Source organism: Microtus oregoni, unplaced genomic scaffold (assembly GCF_018167655.1).
Source record: "Microtus oregoni isolate MIOR12 unplaced genomic scaffold, Mior012 000025F_ref0000491, whole genome shotgun sequence".
NCBI classification, from domain to species: domain Eukaryota; kingdom Metazoa; phylum Chordata; class Mammalia; order Rodentia; family Cricetidae; genus Microtus; species Microtus oregoni.
The window spans coordinates 17,858,681-17,877,405 of record NW_024543084.1 but is presented as its reverse complement, the minus strand read 5'-3'; the positions used below and the strand labels follow the sequence as shown (position 1 = coordinate 17,877,405).

At 48.0% G+C, this 18,725-nt stretch overlaps 1 protein-coding gene across 1 annotated transcript in view; it reads left to right on the top strand.

Moving 5' to 3' along the window:
- Mvb12b (multivesicular body subunit 12B) overlaps nt 1-18,725 on the top strand; it is a 157,004-nt gene that overhangs the window by 28,482 nt on the left and 109,797 nt on the right. The window contains exon 3 of the mRNA XM_041674920.1: nt 14,103-14,210. Within this exon, the coding sequence (XP_041530854.1) occupies nt 14,103-14,210 (108 nt within the window). The remainder of the gene's footprint in view (nt 1-14,102; nt 14,211-18,725) is intronic.

Genomic DNA, 18,725 nt, shown 5'->3' with positions numbered 1-18,725 from the left:
TCTTGCTCGCTGTCATTGCGTTTGACTCATGAGTTCAGTTTCTCTTAATTCCCTTTGCCTACCTCTTGCTGCCTTCTCTTGTGGGCTCTCTTCAGGGCCTCTTTATTCAAGCCCACAAGAAGCCCAAGGCCAGAGTTGATGGGCTTTCGCCCCCCAGGTGGTCTAACTAAGAGAGCTGGGCAGAGACAAGCAGCACAAGGGCGCAAGGGAGGGGGTTATGCCATCACCCACACCAGACTCCTTTCTGAGCCTAGGGAGGGATGTGCAAAGCCGATGCTAAAATCACTCGGGTGTGGCCTCCCGCTCATCCTAGCCACATGGTTTTCACAGCTGCTTTGGTTGTATTCAGGAGTGTCCAATGACTAGACCTCCCGAGAGTTGGTTGGTTTTGCTTGATTAATGGCAGAGCTTCCTTCTTCTCTGGAAGCCATCTAGATATCTAAAGGCTTTGGGGATCGACACTGAGCAGCACACGTGACTTGTGAATGTGGACTCCGTTGACCACCACCCTCGTGGTTCAAAGGGGGATTCTGCCAAGCTCTGGAAGGGGCTAGCTGCATGCCTAAGTAACAGTGACGTATTCAGGGCCACCTTGTGTAGGTCCCAGGCTGGGCTCTAGAAATCAGTTGAGGAGTGAGTTGGCATAGTCTCTGCCTGTGTGAACTTCCATTCCCAGCCAGAAGGGTCTGAGAGTGGAGAACTGGCAAAGGATCTGGTCCCTCCCTCCCTCCCTCACTCCCTCCCTCCCTGTTCTGTCCCAGGTCACTCCTCCAGGTATGTCTCACTTGTGCTTTCCTGCCCGAGTTTCACTGGTTACTCTCCCTGCCAGTCTCAGTCTCTCTCTTTCTTTCTTTCTTTCTTTCTCTCTCTCTCCCTCCTTCCCTCCCTCTCCTCCTTTTTTTAATATATATTTATTTATTTATTATATTTATTATACAATATTCTGTCTGTATGCCTGAAGGCCAGAAGAGGGTGCCAGACCTCTTTACAGATGGTTGTGAGCCACCATGTGGTTGCTGGGAATTGAACTCAGGACCTTTGGAAGAGCAGGCAATGCTCTCAACCACTGAGCCATCTCTCCAGCCCCCCCCTCCTCCTTTTTAAAAAATAAAGATAAGTGCATTATTACTTTTAAAAAACTTTTTAAGATTTATTTATTTTATGTATATTGAGTGTTCACATGGATTTAGGTATACCATGTATATGCCTGGTGCCCATGGAGGTCAGAAGAGGGCACTGGATCCCTTAGAACTAGAGTGAAATGGTTGTGAGCTAATTATGTGGGTACCAGGAATCAAATCAGAGCAAAACTTAACCACTGAGCCAACTCCTCAGTCGCACTTTAAAAAATATATTTTATTTCATATTATGGGTGTTTTGCCTACATCTATGTCTGTGTGTGCCTCATGTGTGCCTGGTACCCACAGAGGTCAGAAGAGGGCATTGGAGCCTCTGGGACTAGAGTTGCAGATGGTTGTGAACCACCATGTGGGTGCTAGGAATCAAACCCAAGACCTATGGAGGGGCAGCCAGTGCTCCTAACTGTTGAGCTATCTCTCCAGCCCCTAGTCTCCACCTCCTTTTCCACCTCCTGGACACAAAATCTTGCTGCTGCCCCCTGGACAAGCAGATACCCCTAGTGTCCCTGCTGTCCCTTCCCTGGGGTATCCACTGGCTGTCAGCCCCATCCCCCATCCTAGTCCCACTCACAGGTGTCTTCTAGTCCTTGCTCTCCATCTCAGCTCACCTCTGTCTTCTTCCCTAGTGCGCTCACCTGGAATCCAGACTAAAAACATCCCAGAAAGTAAAAAGAGCACCCATAGTTCTCCCACTAGGAGAACAGGGATTCTGGGGTTTCTGCCATGGGTTTTTATTTAACCCTCACTACCTCCTCACCGTGGGCATTACCTTGTAGCTTGTGTCAGAGCTCATTGCTCTATCTTTACAGTATTGGCTCAGGTCTTCACAACTCTCCTGTGGTCCTAGCTCAGATCTCCCATTTCTCCCTATTTGCTGCTCTGCTCTCCTGGTCTCCCCTTTGCTGTGGGGGCAGTTCAGGCTCTGGCTTGGCTCCTACAGCTCCTGTCTCCTGTTCCAGTCCAACTACACAGACCTAAAGCTGTGTCAGACAGCTGCCTTCTCCCTAGTGGCTGACTGTGTTTTCCCTTGCCTGAGAGACTAGTTGTCCAAGGGATGTTCAGTGATAGGTGGTGATGGCTTAGCCTCATTTCTCTCTCTTTAGTTCTAGCCTCCAAAGCAGACAGCCCGCTAGTGCCCACTCAGGAACTGCTGACACCCACAGAGCCTGGGGTCCTTGCAGGGCCCCTCACTATCACCATATCCCACCCAAAGCTGGCCCTGACTCTTCTCCCCACATCTACTTCCCTATCTTACACAAGGTGACTTTTCAATCAACAAATTAGAATTTGTTGTCTGAAGTTACGGTTTAACTGGGTGTCTCTCTATTCCTTGTACACAGTCGGTTAGTATATGAATCTTTTTCTTTTCTATGTCTATTGTCTGATTTTTGTTTTGTTTCTTGTTTGTTATTTGAGACAGGGTCTCTCTGGTCCTGACAGTTCTGGAGGCTTTACTTGGCTTACACTTCCACATCATAGTCCATCATTGAAAGAAGGCAGGACAGGAACTCAAGCAGGGCAGGAACCTGGAGGCAGGACCTGATGCAGAAACCATGGCAGAAACATGTTTACTGGCTTGTTCCATATGTCTTATTCAGCCTGCTTTTTTTTCTTAATTTTTATTGAGCTCTACATTTTTTTCTGTTACCTTCCCTGCCTCTTCCCTCCCCTTCAGCCCTTTCTCAAGGTCTCCATGCTCCCAATTTACTCAGGAGATCTTGTCTTTTTCTACTTCCCATGTAGACTAGATCCATGTGTGTCTCTCTTAGGGTTCTCATTGTTGTCTAGGTTCTCTGGGATTGTGATTTGTAGGCTGGTTTTCTTTGCTTTATGTTTAAAAACCACTTATGAGTAAGTACATATGGTAATTGTCTTTCTGGGTCTGGTTACCTCACTCAATATGATGTTTTCTAGATCCATCCATTTGCCTGCAAATTTCAAGATGCCATTACTTTTTTTCAGATGCCATTACTTTTTTTCTGCTGTGTGGTACTCCATTGTGTAAATGTACCACATTTTCTTTATCCATTCTTCGGTTGAGGGGCATTTAGGTTGTTTCCAAGTTCTGGCTATGACAAATAATGCTGCTATGAACATAGTTGAGCACATGTCCTTGTGGCACGATTGAGCATCCTTTGGATATATACCCAAAAGTGGTATTGCTGGATCTTGAGGAAGATTGTTTACTAATTTTCTGAGAAATCACCACACTGACATCCAAAGGGGCTGTACCAGCTTGCATTCCCACCAGCAATGCAGGAGTGTTCCGTTTGCCCACAACCTCTCCAGCATAAGTTGTCATCAGTGTTTTTGATCTTGTCAGTGTTGTATGAGCTGCGGGCTGCGTTCCTGCCACCCGGCTCCTGGCTGTCTGGCTAGCTTATGCCCCAAAATAACAACACACAAACTGTATTCTTTTAAACACTCCTTGGCCCATTAGCTCTAGCCCTTACTGGCTAATTCTGATATCCCGATCAACCTCTCTAATAAACTGTGTAGCACCAGTCTTACCGGGGAAGATTCAGCATGTCTGACCTGGCGGCTTGCTTCATCGTGTCTGCCCCAGAGAGGAGAGGAAATGGCGTCTGTTTGAGGCGTCTTACCTCACTTCCTCTTCCTCCCAGCATTCTGTTTTGTTCACTCCACCCACCTATTTTCTAACCTATCAGGGCCAAGCAGTTTCTTTATTAACCAATGACCTTCCTCCATCATTTCCCCTTTTTCTGTTTAAACAAAAAAAGGAAGGCTTTAACTTTAACATAGCAAAATTACATATAACAAAACAGTTATAAAGCAAGAATTACAGTTACAATATTTACATCTACTTTATCTTTTATCATAACTAAGGAAAACTATAACTATCTATATATTCTTTAATTCCATCAAAGACTCCAGAAGGATATAATACTACCTAAGTAAACAAGAAGTAAGAAAACTCTAGAAATGACAGAGACATCTCGCTGCCTGGACAGTCACCCAAAGTTCCTCTGTACCATTGGGGCATCCATCTTCGACCTACAGGCCCATAGTATCCAGCAGACATTTCCATGAAGCAGGAAATTCCAAAGACAGTTCAGTCACTTTCTGCTATGTCCTGTAGAATATCTCGTAGACTCTTTCATAGATCAGGAACTCCGAAAGACCATCCCACCTTTAGGCAAGTTCAGCAGTCCTCTCTCTGAGGGTTCTCTATGTCCAGTTTATGCATCAGTCCAGGCAAGAGCAGTTCTTGCCCAAATGGCTATCAAACTCCATAAGGAGCCTCTTTGATGCCCATCTTCCTCTAGAAGTAGATTGGTGCTGCCAGGAGCAGACATGTCTCATTGCCATGAAAATCCCTAAGTTATTAAAACATTAAATGCCATATTCTGTAGCCTTTGAAAGATATGAAGAATGCCTATCTGAAATATATCTATGCATATCTAGAAAATCCAACTAACATGACTGCAAGCTTGACCATTATTGATGATTATCCATCAACAACCTATATTTCCTAATTATACATTACATTTTTAAAATGAACTACACAATCACAATACCTTAATCAAGAGCAGAAATACGTATACATATAACAAAATTGACCTCAAAATCCACACTAATGTAAATTATTCATATCTATATCATATCCTCCTTTAAATATAAAAGAACATTTATAAACAATATTTTGGGAACATGGGCGCAGTTATTTCTCTCCAAACTGCTTCCTGCTGAATGGGGGCGCTGTTATTCAGATCTTTTATGGGATAACCTGTGTGCTAGGTTCATCTCAGTTGGCAGTTGAGTGAAGTAATTTTCTGAAGGTGTTCAGAGCAACCTTTCAGGGGGGCGCGGTCTATCATACCATATTGGGATAGAAACAATCCACAGGGTCTCATCCTCTGTGAAAACAAAAGAAGACCCTCTCCAAAGCATCATATCCTTAGACCCAAATTCTGAAATAATAATACCCTTATAATATCTATTTTGGTTTAGCTTGGCAGCCCATGTAATGATATGTCTCTCTGTACTTAACTCCTTCCCAGTCAAAAATTTTAAAGGAAACACAATAATACAAAGAATCCAGACTCTCTGTGAATTTTCCATTTTTATGTGGTTTACTTTTCTTTATTTCTTTTAATTTATAACTATCTGTACTCTGTCTCTTTAAAGACTTTACCCTTTTTTTTTAAAGGGCATTAACTTTATTCTCTATATATTTTTTCCTTCTCTCTCCCAAGCCTACGTACACTCATCCAACACTGTGACTCATTTAGTGGTCTGAATCTGTCCTATTGTGAATCTGCAATTTTTTTACTACCCAGGAGCATTTCTTAAAATGTTAAGCACTTCTTATAAACTTAAATTGCAGCCGGGCGGTGGTGGCGCACACCTTTAATCCCAGCACTCGGGAGGCAGAGGCAGGCGGATCTCTGTGAGTTTGAGGCCAGCCTGGTCTACAAGAGCTAGTTCCAGGACAGGAACCAAAAGCTACGGAGAAACCCTGTCTCGAAAAATCAAAAAAAAAAAAACAAAAAACCCTAAGTTGCACCATGTACAGGTAATACGGTACTGCCTGTGTCCTGCCCTGTCTAAACCTTAACTGCGCTGTTGTTATGGTAATTACGATCGATCCTGCCTGAGATCAGCACAGTTCAGTAAGGAGCAGCCGCTCTGGCCTCATATCCATTTGGTGCCCCTGAGCTGTGCACAGTTCCAGGCACACAGCAAGTCCACATTGGAGCCACACTCAGCAGTTTAATTCTGAGACTGAGCGTGCAGCACAGAAACTCTTTTCTTCCAAGTTATAGCCAAATCTGACACGCAGAGCACTGCACAGTCTGAAAACACGTCTCTGTATGGTGGCAGGAATCCGCCATGCTCTTCTGCCTGCCTAAGCCTGATTCTGCTGTCTGCCTGCCCAGGTGCAGGCGGGGAGTGCTGAGCCAAGGGCATGGTCTCAGCTACTTTCCTCCCAATCCAGAGCAGGAGCACAAACATCCAGTCCCATAAAAGCCATTGAAATGCTTTAAAGCCAGAGTTCACACTGGTAGCACAGCCCCAGGAAGCCGTGCTTTGAAATGATGCAGCTTTTTTTCTGCTGCTGTTGCTGAATCAGGAAATCTCTCTACAGCACACCACCAACAAACAGCAAAAATCTGCGTTAAACTCTGTTTTTTCTCTGTTTAAAATTAAGCTCTCTCAGGTTTTACATGGATCCAGTTTAGCACGTTGGGCGCCACTGTGTTGTATGAGCTGCGGGCTGCATTCCTGCCACCCGGCTCCCGGCTGCCTGGCTAGCTTATGCCCCAAAATAACAACACACAAACTGTGTTCTTTTAAACACTCCTTGGCCCATTAGCTCTAGCCCTTACTGGCTAATTCTGATATCCCGATCAACCCATCTCTAATAAACTGTGTAGCACCAGTCTTACCGGGGAAGATTCAGCATGTCTGACCTGGCGGCTTGCTTCATCGTGTCTGCCCCAGAGAGGAGAGGAAATGGCATCTGTCTGAGGCGTCTTACCTCACTTCCTCTTCCTCCCAGCATTCTGTTTTGTTCACTCCACCCACCTATGTTCTAACCTATCAGGGCCAAGTAGTTTCTTTATTAATTAACCAATGACCTTCCTCTATCATGTCAGCATGCTTTTTTATAGAACAAAAGATCACCAGCCCAGGGATAGCCCCACACACAATGGGCTGGGCCCTCTTCCATCAATCACTAATTAAGAAAATGCCCTACAGCCCAATCTGATCTAGGTGTTTTCTCAGCTGAGACCTCTTCTTTTCTAGTGACTCCTTCTGTGTTGAGTTGAAAGAAAACTGCCTGCATATGTGCTCCTATAGTCTGAGGGTGTGGTTGTAGGACTGGGAGATAGTACAGTCAGTGAGCATGAGGACTTGAGTTTGATCTCCAAATGCCATCTTAAAAAAATTTTTTTTTAAATGCTGGCTGTGGTGGTTACACCCATTTAAGCCTGGTGCTGGGTGCTGGGGAGGCAGAGGTAGGCAGATCCCTGAGCTCCGGCCAGCCAGTTTAGCATACGTGGATAGTTCCAGGCCAATGAGAGACCCTATTTCAAAAGTGAAAATGGAGGGGTAACATATGAGGTTGTTATCTGGCCTATCATTTAAGCACACATGAGCACACAATTTTTTTTTTTTTTTAGTTTTAGAGAAGTAAAATTTATTGGGACCCTAGTACACATATCTATTTCTTTAATAATTCCTTTTATTAAAGCAAAGATCTCTTATTTTTTGCTGAAAGTTTTCAAGTTTTGCTTGATGTAGCTTTTTGCTCTGTGACAGCCTTTGTCGCTTCATGTTGTTGGTTGAGTGGTCTTTACCTCCACCTTTAGAGTCCCCAGATGCTCCTTTACCAAGAAGAATGACCCTCCCTTGCATATCCATCAGCCATGAGGAACTCTCTAGGCCACCAGGCTATTCCCCTCTATGGAGGCCCAGGGCAGAGCCCTGACCTGGCCATCCGGGTGTGGTAAAAACCGGGCCCTTCTAGACCTGGCCGGCCCCTCTGGCAGCCTCTCTCTCCTGCGTCCCAGGAGCTGGCTTCTGTGTGATTGCTGTTCCCCCGGGAGGAGCTTCATCAGGCCAGGCACACTGCTGCACCTCCGCCGTGTCTGCTGGGACCGAGACTCTTCTTTCTTCTACCCTGCCTAGCCCAAGAGGCAATCTTCTCTGAGGCTGCTTTGGCCGACACCTGAGCACTGAATGAGAAAAGCTGCCCATGTGTCCCTGCCATGCCAAGACCCAATCTTGCATTGTCTGTGTTTCATTTTCCTAATGATTCATGCAGCCAGTTGGCAAATATCTGAGTGCATATTAATAAGACTTTGGGTTAGATGCTCGGGAAAGTGCTCGCTAGATAAAACAGGACCCTTGAGTTGAGGGCCAGAGATGAGTGTCTGCCATGCGCTGTCTTGTGCTCCGTTCTTTATTGAGACACAGCACATATGCTGTGGCTTCTTCTTTGGGGTGCACTGTTCAGTGGGTGACTTCCCTAACAGTCACCAGTATCTAATCTTAGATAGTTGTTTCTGCTTTTCCTGCCTCTCAACCTCCTGCTTTCCCCCTTCCCTGCCCCCAACGACAACCATGGCCTTCCTTTCTTTCCCTAAGGATTGTCTCCTTTGGGATATGTTAGAGTTACAGTCACACAGTGTGTGGGCATTTGTGACTGTTTGTTTTACTTAGTATGGTGTTTTCATGGTGTGTTACATCAGTACTTCATGCCTTTTTGTGACCCAGTAATATTCCACTGTGGATAACTGCGCAGTGTCCCTTAGTCAGTGGACATTTGTGTTGTTCCCATCATTCCGTGACTTAGTTCATGTACATGATTTTGTGTTTTCAGTTCTCTTGAGTATGTATCTAGGAGAGGAACTGCTAAATCCTGTGATGACACCCCATTGTCCACAGTGACCATGCCAGGTACAGTGCCAGCAGGGTTCCACGCTGCCCATGTCCTCATAATGCTTGTTATTGTCTGTCTAATGCTTTTGTAAAAGGTCCAGAGTAGACTCTCCCTGTAGACGAGTGTCTTCTGTGTTTTAAGTCCTTACAGATAACCCTGTGGAGACTGCTCGCTAGTGTTTCCACATTTTGATGAGGTGGAATGAGGAAGTATGATTTGGGAATGATGTGTGTGAGCAGCAAAGTCAGGACTTGAACTCAGATCCAAATCATTCCAAAAATCCCAGCTCTGTCTGGTTTCATGGAGGCTGTGCTGTGGCGGGTCCTTCAGCCAAAGTCCAGACAACAAGACCATCCTAGTGGGAAGCTGTGCTAGGGAGGGTAGGAGCCCAGGTAGGGAAGACTTGTCTGAGGAAAGAGCAAAGGGGAGCCGGCAGGCAGGTCCCCAGGGATGGGGAGGGCTGAGGTGTCCTGTGCCTGTGTGAGAGAAACCAACCCTGAGACTGGTAGAAATAAATGCTCTGTCTCCAGGACCGAGCCATGCATTTCCCCGGAGAAACATTAGACATTCCAGCAGAAAAGTCTGTGGCTGACTTAAGCTTGCCACTCAGAAACCAAAATTATGAAGGGAGACAAAAGCAGCCAAAGAGTTCATGACTCCAGACGGGGCAGCCCAGCCCTTAAGGTCACCCGGTGCACCTCCTGCAGGATCTGGTTTTGCCTCCTGGAGGCCCCGTCTTGTCTAATTGAGAATATGAGGCTTCTGCATTCTGACCTGCGCAAGCTGCCATGTCTGAAGGACTTTGAACTTGACAGAGTCAGCCAGAAGTTGCCCCCAGAATGTCTGCAGGGTTTCCTGCCCTCTCCCCCCTCACCCCACTGCTGTGTCTGCCAAACTCAGCTTTGAGCTGTGGGCGGGTCCTCCTGAAACAGCGGGCGTGAACTGGGCACCCCTGGACTCTGCTTCTCCTCAGGCTAGGGCTGTCTGTGCTTTGGATGTTTAGCTGGGCACCAGTTTGTTCACAGGATTTTCTCAAGTTTTAGTTCAGCAGATTTTTAACTCCTCACCTCATCAAGTAAAGTTTACAATTGTTATTTTTCCTATTATAAAAGATGTAAGAGCTCATTGACCCCCTCCCTTGGAAATGTGACGCGTGCTAGCAAAGCAGAGGAACGGTTAAAAACACTACTGCCATTATGTATTTAGTCGATGTATTTATGTGTGGTATGCATGTGTGTGTGCATGTTTGTGTGTGTGGGAGCATTGTGGGTGAGTGTACATGTGTATACATGTGAGTACATTCAGTGCCCAAGTACACTCTTCTATCCTTGATTGCTTTCCACCTTATGTATTGTTCAGTGTCTCTCACTGAACCTGGAACTTGCTATGTCAGCCTGTGTCTACTCAGCTTGCTGGGGGGATTCCCCCATCTCCATCACCCGAGCACTGAGCTGGATTCCACATCCGTGTGACTTTGTTTTCAAAAGATATATTTATATTTTTATGTGTACAGTGTCCTGCCTGCAGGCCAGAAGAGGGCATCAGATCTGATTATAGATGGTTGTGAGTCACCATGTGGTTGCTGGAAATTGAACTCAGGACCTCTGGAAGAGCAGTCAGTGCTCTTACCCGCTAATCCATCTCTCCAGCCCCCCGTGTGACTTTTACATGGGTTGGTATTGCAAACTCCAGTTCTCATAGTTACCCTGTTGACATCTCCTGACTGATCCATTCCAGGTAGCCACTCCTCAGTCCCATGTATCTCTGTATATTCCCAGTCCCAACTCTAAGAGCCAAAAAATCCTCTGCATTTTTGTTTCTAGATCCTTTTCTGTACAAGGCTGTTAAAATTTAAAAACCAGAGCCCCAGGGCCATCATTCCTAGGTTGTACTGTCATCCTAAGAGACATCTTTGTCTTCTTCATCTTTATGGGTAGAGCCCTAGTGAAGGCACAGGTGGGTAGTCCCCTCTCCCCATTCCAGGACGAGGTTTGTACGTCCTGTGTCATCATCCCTCCCCGCCCCTGTCTTCCCTGGGTTCCCCCGCTCTTTGCTGTTCTCCAGGTCACTTTCTTCCCACCCAGAAGCCAGGCTGAGCTGCTGCCTTAGAGCTCACGTCCCTGTCTCCTCCAAGTTGCTGTCTGCCAGCCTTTTAAAAACTTAACCCATGTTCGTATATGTTTTACCATGTGTCTTGCCCCATGAAGAATGTGACCAGCATCTTCCTTCAGCACTTTGCCCTCAGCAGTGTGGCCTCAGAATCCAGACATCCTCAGTGAAGGGACAATGAACAGCCAACCATGTTCCCAGAGTCTACATGGAAGCAGAGCTCCTAGCTCAAGGTGTGTGTGTGTGTGTGTGTGTGTGTGTGTGTGTATGTGTGTGTGTTTTCTCATGGTTTTGGTACAGGCTTCCAAATTCATCTAGCTCTGGCTCTTCCTTTCCCTTCCTTCCTCCTCCGCTTTCTTCCTCCTCCCCTTCCTTCATTTCCTTCCTTCCTTCCTTCCTTCCTTCCTTCCTTCCTTCCTTCCTTTCTTTCGTGTGTGGAGGTCAGAGGAAACTTGTGGGAGTCTATTTTCTCCATACACCATGTAGGTCTCAGAGATCAAACTCTATCGGGTTTAACAGGAAGTGTCTTTACCCGCCAAGGCATCTCTCTCACAGGCCCTGGTTGTCCCTCTTGTCACCTGGCAGTGATAGCTATGCCTGTTCTCAGGGCTTCCTTGCACTGAGTGCACCAGCCCCTGCTTTAAATGTCATTATCAGTTTGACAAAGCCCCAGTGAGCTCTCCTTTTAGATCACTAGCAAAGCCCAGTGGTTGCTCAACTTTTGCATGGTTCTGTGCCATTGCTGGCAGCTGTGTACGGCCTGCCAGAGGCTTTCTTTGCCAGCTCTGTTGCCTTCTGAGAACCCTTTGTATATATTCTCTCATGTGCTTCTTGGTAAGCTATTTTCCTTTATATAACATACCCTGGGCATAAGCCCATAGGCATATGTCATTCTGTGGACTTTATCTATGTAACCAATACTCGCTGTGCCTCAGTTTCCTTATCTGTAAACTAGACAATGATTTACCTCCCATAGCTTTGTTGTGTGCATTGCTCTGGTATAGGAATTACTTATACTGATGATTTAAGGGGAATAAATAATGCATGGTGAAAAGAAACTGAGGGAAGGGTGTCCAGGCCTCAGATGGGGAAACTGAGGGAAGGGTGTCCAGGCCTCAGATGGGGAAACTAAGGGAAGGGTGTCCAGGCCTCAGATGGGGAAACTGAGGGAAGGGCGTCCAGGCCTCAGATGGACCAGCATGCTTTCTCTCCCTGGGTTGCAGCTCAGAATCTTCCTGATGTCAGTTCCTTTCCTTGTTTCCCTGGCCTGGTAATCTTTGGTATGCAACTCTCTCTGGACTACCAAAAGCCTAAGTGGTCATACCTGGCTGCAGAGACCTTTCAAACCATTCAGCATCTTGCTTAGACTCAGGCCTAAAAAATAAAGACGAGGTGGTTTGGTGTGAATTTGTTACCCTGTCTCAGCCTGTATTCAGCTTCTATAACAGAATACTACAGAATGGATGTTTATAAACAATGGAAGTTACTTGGCTCTGGGTTCTTGGGGCTGGGAAACCCAAGGTGGTGGGGCCTTGTCCCATGAAGGCTTTTTTGCAGTGACTTAATATAGCAGGTGTCACATGGTGGAAGTGCAGAGGAAGGGGATGAGGCCAGCATCCTACTGCTGCAGTATCCATGCATAACAGCATGGACCCTCCCCAAGGCAGAGCCCATGCAGCCTAGTCACACTCCTAGGCCCCATCTCTTCCTCCTCAAGCACACTCCAGCAGGGCTTTGGGGGAGACACTGAGCCACAGTGCAGTTTCACACCTCTGCCAGCAAAGCAGAGCCCTCAGAGTTGCCATGCCCCCACGTGTCCCCGTTCTGTAGCCTTCAGCAGAGTGATAGCTGGGCAGTCTTTAATGGGCAGGCAGGCCCAGTCTGCTTGAGTCCTTTTCCTGCATTCTAGGTAAGTCTGCCCGTGGCTTGTCAGATGTTCTGAAGGCATTTTCCTGGGTGGTCTGGCCCTGAAGCTGCTCACACTGAATGACTTGGAGTAAGTTTGCTTTAGTACTCATGCTCTCATGGCTAAACAGGGATGGGCATGTGGGGGTGGAATGTAGCCATTTCTAGTTGGTCTTGATAATAAATACCAGAGTCAGATGTTAGGGGGTGAAAGCTGAAGATCAGAGAAGCAGAGCAGCAGCCACTAGTTCTTCCCTCTACGAAATCCTCAGACTGAGTGGGGCATTCTGTCTCTACAAAGCCTCAGACTTAGTGCCTGAGCTCCTGCCTCCTCCTGCCTTATACTCTTCTTTCCGCCCAGCCATATCCCTTCCTGTCTCCACCTTCCTAGTGCCAGGATTAAAGGCATGTGACTCTATTAAAGCTGTGAGCCACCACCACCCAGTTCTGTTTCTCTTTTAGATTGTATCAATCTCGAGTAGGCCAGGGTGGCCTTGAACTCACAGGGAACCGACTGCCTCTGCCTCCTAGTGCTGGGATTAAAGGTGTATTCCACCACTGCCTGGCTCAATGGCTAACTAGTGGTTGGCTCCATACTCTGATCTTCAGGCAAGCTTTATTTGTTAGATCACAAACAAAATATCACAAGGGAAACCCTTGTCATTAGGCTGTCATCAACTGGGATGGCCAGGAGCTAATCAGACCAAGGACCATCCCCAGTGCACACCTTAGAAAGTCAGGCATGGCTCAGTCAGAAAAGGGGTTGCTTGAAGTCCCCTCCAGATCTGTGCCGCAATGTGAAGCTGCTTCCCGGGTCTCCTGGCACTGCTCTGTGATGGTGCGGGCCGCTCTCTATAACTCCCTTGTCAACTCTTTGTGAGCCCAGACTCACCACTGGATGTCATGCCCAGTGAGGCAAATAAAGGCTCAATTTACCCTGGATTGTGTCCTGAAGGGGAAGTGAGAAGAGGCTTCCTAGTGGGACTAGAAATGGAATCGACTGAGCCTGGTTTATTTTCCCATCATGATGTAGTTTCTGACCTTGAATTCCACCAAGAAGATGCCGAGTGGAACCAATTTCCTGACCTACGCCGCAGCCTAACAGACCTAAGCTGACCTAAGCTCCCTCTGGCCCCCATGGGCAGGAAGACACACCATCCCCACCACAGGGGGTGCCCCTTGCATCGGGCTTTCTCCTGTGCCCTGTGCACCCCCCCCCCCCCCCCGTAAGTGGCAGCAAACAGCCTAATGTGCTGACCGCCCAGTCCCTTCACAGCCCGTTACAACAAAAGCTATTCTTCCCTCATTAGAGCCGTCTCTGTCAGGGTGTCTTTAATCAATGGCTTCCCCAGGGACAGTATTTTTAGAAGTTGTATTTTTCACAGGCTTTCCTTTTCCCTTTTGGAAGCGTTCTTCCCTGAGCTGAGTGCGGTGTGCTAATGAGATGCTGGGAGAGTTGGGCCCGTGCTAATTGGAGCAGGTACAGAGGAAGCCCCTCTCATCTTACCTGTGACCCTCTTCTCATCTCTGTGCTGCAGGTTGCACAGACAGCAGATGGTGTGGATGCTGACCTCTGGAAGGACGGCTTATTCAAGTCCAAGGTTACCAGATACCTGTGTTTCACAAGATCGTTTTCCAAAGAAAATGTGAGTCTGGTGGCGGCTCCCTTTGCTGAGTGGGCAGGAATATTTGCATTCCTGGATGGGGCTTCCACTTTTCGTGTGTGTTTTATGTTCATTGCTGTGTTAATTTATCTATGGTTTCAGTGAGCAGGGTAGAGTCGGCAGCCAGCACCATGTTTCATTTATTAACAACGTTATTAACCACGTTCCCCAAGTGCACAGTGAATTCTATTAAGCTGTTTCTCCAAAGGAGACCAGGATTCTCTCTCTGCTCTCTCATTTGCCTGCTGTTCCTGCAAGTGACAACTCACTGGGCACTGTGGATGAAGAGCCTTCAGGGCGGTTGGCATGGTAGCAGCCCTCAAAGGGCAGACCATAGCATCCGCTCCCTGTGCCTGTCCCCAAACATGGCATAGCCTTGTTCTAAAGAGCCTCTGTATGACATGGGGCATGTCACTATGTTTGACGGAGAGGTATCCACCTGTGTATAGTTCTCTTATACTGATTTTTGATGTTTGAGCCCATGAAGTAAGAAAGTTTAAAGATAGCACAAGAGCTTTCCCACTGAGGTATTTTAGGAGAAAGGGCAATCGTTTGGTGCGCTCCTTGCGTGAGGCCCACCTGTGACTGTGCCTCACTTCCTCAGATGGTCTTCCATGTTATTCCCACTGTGAAGTCACTGCCCTCTCTGGGGGCAGAGATAATTTGTCTCTTCTAATTCAGATATTTATTTTTGGAAATAATTTTACCAATTTATAAATTTAATTATAATGGAATAGGTTGTAGTTTTAAAAAAATTCAACACAACATAAAACATGCCATTCAAAAGAAGGAAAGGTAGAAGCCTTCTTGTTCACTGTAGCCTCTGTGTCTGTCACAGCCTCCCTGTCCGTCACAGCCTCCCTCTCTGTCACAGTCTCTCTCTGTCACAGCCTCCCTCTCTGTCACAGCCTCCCTCTCTCTGTCACAGCCTCCCTCTCTCTGTCACAGCCTCCCTCTCTCTCTGTCACAGCCTCCCTCTCTGTCACAGCCTCCCTCTCTGTCACAGCCTCCCTCTCTGTCACAGCCTCCCTCTCTCTCTGTCACAGCCTCCCTCTCTGTCACAGCCTCCCTCTCTCTGTCACAGCCTCTCTCTCTGTCACAGCCTCCCTCTCTCTGTCACAGCCTCCCTCTCTCTCTGTCACAGCCTCTCTCTCTGTCACAGCCTCCCTCTCTGTCACAGCCTCCCTCTCTGTCACAGCCTCCCTCTCTCTGTCACAGTCTCTCTCTGTCACAGCCTCCCTCTCTGTCACAGCCTCCCTCTCTCTGTCACAGCCTCTCTCTCTGTCACAGCCTCCCTCTCTCTGTCACAGCCTCCCTCTCTGTCACAGCCTCCCTCTCTGTCACAGCCTCCCTCTCTGTCACAGCCTCCCTCTCTGTCACAGCCTCCCTCTCTGTCACAGCCTCCCTCTCTCTGTCACAGTCTCTCTCTGTCACAGCCTCCCTCTCTCTGTCACAGCCTCTCTCTCTGTCACAGCCTCCCTCTCTCTGTCACAGCCTCCCTCTCTGTCACAGCCTCCCTCTCTCTGTCACAGCCTCCCTCTCTGTCACAGCCTCCCTCTCTCTGTCACAGTCTCTGTCACAGCCTCCCTCTCTGTCACAGCCTCCCTCTCTCTGTCACAGCCTCCCTCTCTCTCTGTCACAGCCTCCCTCTCTCTGTCACAGCCTCTCTCTCTCTGTCACAGCCTCCCTCTCTGTCACAGCCTCTCTCTCTCTGTCACAGCCTCCCTCTCTCTGTCACAGCCTCCCTCTCTCTGTCACAGCCTCTCTCTCTGTCACAGCCTCCCTCTCTCTCTGTCACAGCCTCCCTCTCTCTGTCACAGCCTCTCTCTCTGTCACAGCCTCCCTCTCTCTGTCACAGCCTCTCTCTCTGTCACAGCCTCCCTCTCTGTCACAGCCTCCCTCTCTCTGTCACAGCCTCTCTCTCTCTGTCACAGCCTCCCTCTCTGTCACAGCCTCTCTCTCTCTGTCACAGCCTCCCTCTCTCTGTCACAGCCTCCCTCTCTGTCACAGCCTTCCTCTCTCTGTCACAGCCTCCCTCTCTGTCACAGCCTCTCCCTCTCTCTGTCACAGCCTCCCTCTCTCTGTCACAGCCTCTCTCTGTCACAGCCTCTCCTTCTCTCTGTCACAGCCTCCCTCTCTCTGTCACAGCCTCCCTCTCTCTGTCACAGCCTCCCTCTCTCTGTCACAGCCTCCCTCTCTCTGTCACAGCCTCCCTCTCTCTCTGTCACAGCCTCTCTCTCTGTCACAGCCTCTCCCTCTCTCTGTCACAGCCTCTCTCTGTCAGAGCCCTTCTCTTCCTAGCCCCCCAGCCTGGGCTCTCACGGCCAGTTCCAGGTTCATCCCTTTAACAGTCTCTTAATGTGTACTATAATGTGATAGGACACTACCTGTTGCTCATTGATAATTCTTTGTTATGAGTATTGTTCCTAACATGTTCAGGACAATGGCTGTAGTAATCTCATTAAGTTCCCCTCTAATTACAAGAGCAATACATTTGCTGCTTGTAAAGTTTAGCGTTTATGACTGAAATGGAGAATCTTTTTACTTTGAATGCATTTTCAATACCAGGGATGGTGGCAGCCAAGTCAGAGTAAGCAGCTGCACAGTGTTTGTGGTATGTTTGCACAGATACTTTGGGCTCACTGTAGCCTGATGCGACCCCACAGAGCAGGGATGAGGTGACATCAGCACACCAAATGCTGGGCTATCAGTAGACCCATCGACTATCCTTTCCACCTGCACCCTCACACACCTGCACCTTCACGCACCTGCTCCCTCATGCACCTGCTCCCTCACGCACCTGCTCCCTCACACACCTGCACCCTCGTGCACCTGCTTATGCACCTGCTCCCTCGTGCACCTGCTCCCTCTTGCACCTGCTCCCTCGTGTACCTGCTCCCTCGTGCACCTGCTCCTTCGTGCACCTGCTCCCTCATTCACCTGCTCCCTCACGCACCTGCTCCCTCACTCACCTGCTCCCTCATGCGCTTGCACCCTTATGCCCCTCTCAGTCTGTTTGCCCCTAGATTCTACCTGAATATCTTTTAAAAGTTATTTCTGCCTTTTGCTCCCATTGCCTCTGTTCTGCTGGGGGACCACTGCTCCCTGTGAGCCGCCATGGACTCACTGCTGCCAGATTCTCAAAAGGAAGTTCTGAAAACTTGCTCAAACACCTTGTCTAAGTGACTTTCCTGTTGCAGTGATAGCACACATGACCAAGGCGACTTACAGAAGGAGGGGCGTGTTTTGGCTTATGCTTTAGAGGGATAAAAGTCTATCAAGACAGGGAGGCGTGGCTGCAAGTAGAAGGCAAGATGTTAAGAGCAAAAACCTGAGAGCACACATCCTCAGTTGCAGGCATGAAGCCGAGCGAGAACTGGAAGTGGTGTGAGCTTTTCCACTCTCGAAGTCTGCCCCCAGTGACATACTTCCTCTAGCAAGGCCACACCTCCCAGACCTCCTCTAATAGCCCAACAAACCAGGACCAAGTATTCACATCCTCAAACCTCTGTGGGACATTTCTCACGCATTCCCCCCCAGCCCTGGGCTCAGGAGATAGCCACAGTCCCTTGGGTCGCTTGCACTGGGGCTTGCTACATTTCTTCCTGAAATCCATGAGATTTTGTTCTTCCTAGGCAGAAGAGTTCTTGAAGCCCTGGGATTGGGGCCGCCACAAGCCCATTATGATTCAGAAAAGGCACTGAAATTAGTTTGAAATGGATTATAGAGAACACAATTCTTGGGCTTGGGGATAGAGGTAGAGCATGCATGGGCCCTGGGTTCAGCCCCTGGCACTGCCAGAAAACAAGCTGCTGTCCCTCAGTAGCTGGGTACTGGGGTGACAGGGGTGTGAGGCTGCCAGGAGGGCAGCCAGAGAAGCCCCACCCTGTACTGAAGCCTGGGGGCACCATTTTTTATGGAAAGAGAATGAATAATGTCCAGTTCTTAACAATTCCATCGTCAGCACCAAGAAAAAGAAATAAGAGTCTCCTTTACAACATCCAAGTGATCAAATCGGGATCGAATTTGCTTTGGGATCAAATTTTTGCCAGCGGCTGTGCCCATTTGGCCAGGACTCGAGTGAGGCAGGAGCTAGGCACATGCTAACCAGTGGTGGCTGCCTGTCTGTCCTGGCCTAGAGTCAGAACACAGGCTTGGCCGAGTCCCATTTTACAACCATATGGGAGGGGATGGGATCTCCAGAGTAGGCCAAGTCTTAATTGGGTGACTTGAGACGCCGAGGATAGGAGTTTGGGGAGCTTCCTTGGAATCCTAAATTCCTTTCCCCCAATCAGGCCATTAATATAGAAACCTGGCTTTAGAGTGACATTGCTTCCTGCGGAAGGAGTGAGATTAATTGCACTTTTCATGCCCTGTACCTTCTGCATTACCTGTAATAATAATGTACATAGATTAGTTAGGGAGGATGTTAAACAGAAGGATTTATGAACATTTGAATATTAAGTTGGTTATCTGTGGCTACCTTAAATGCAAAGT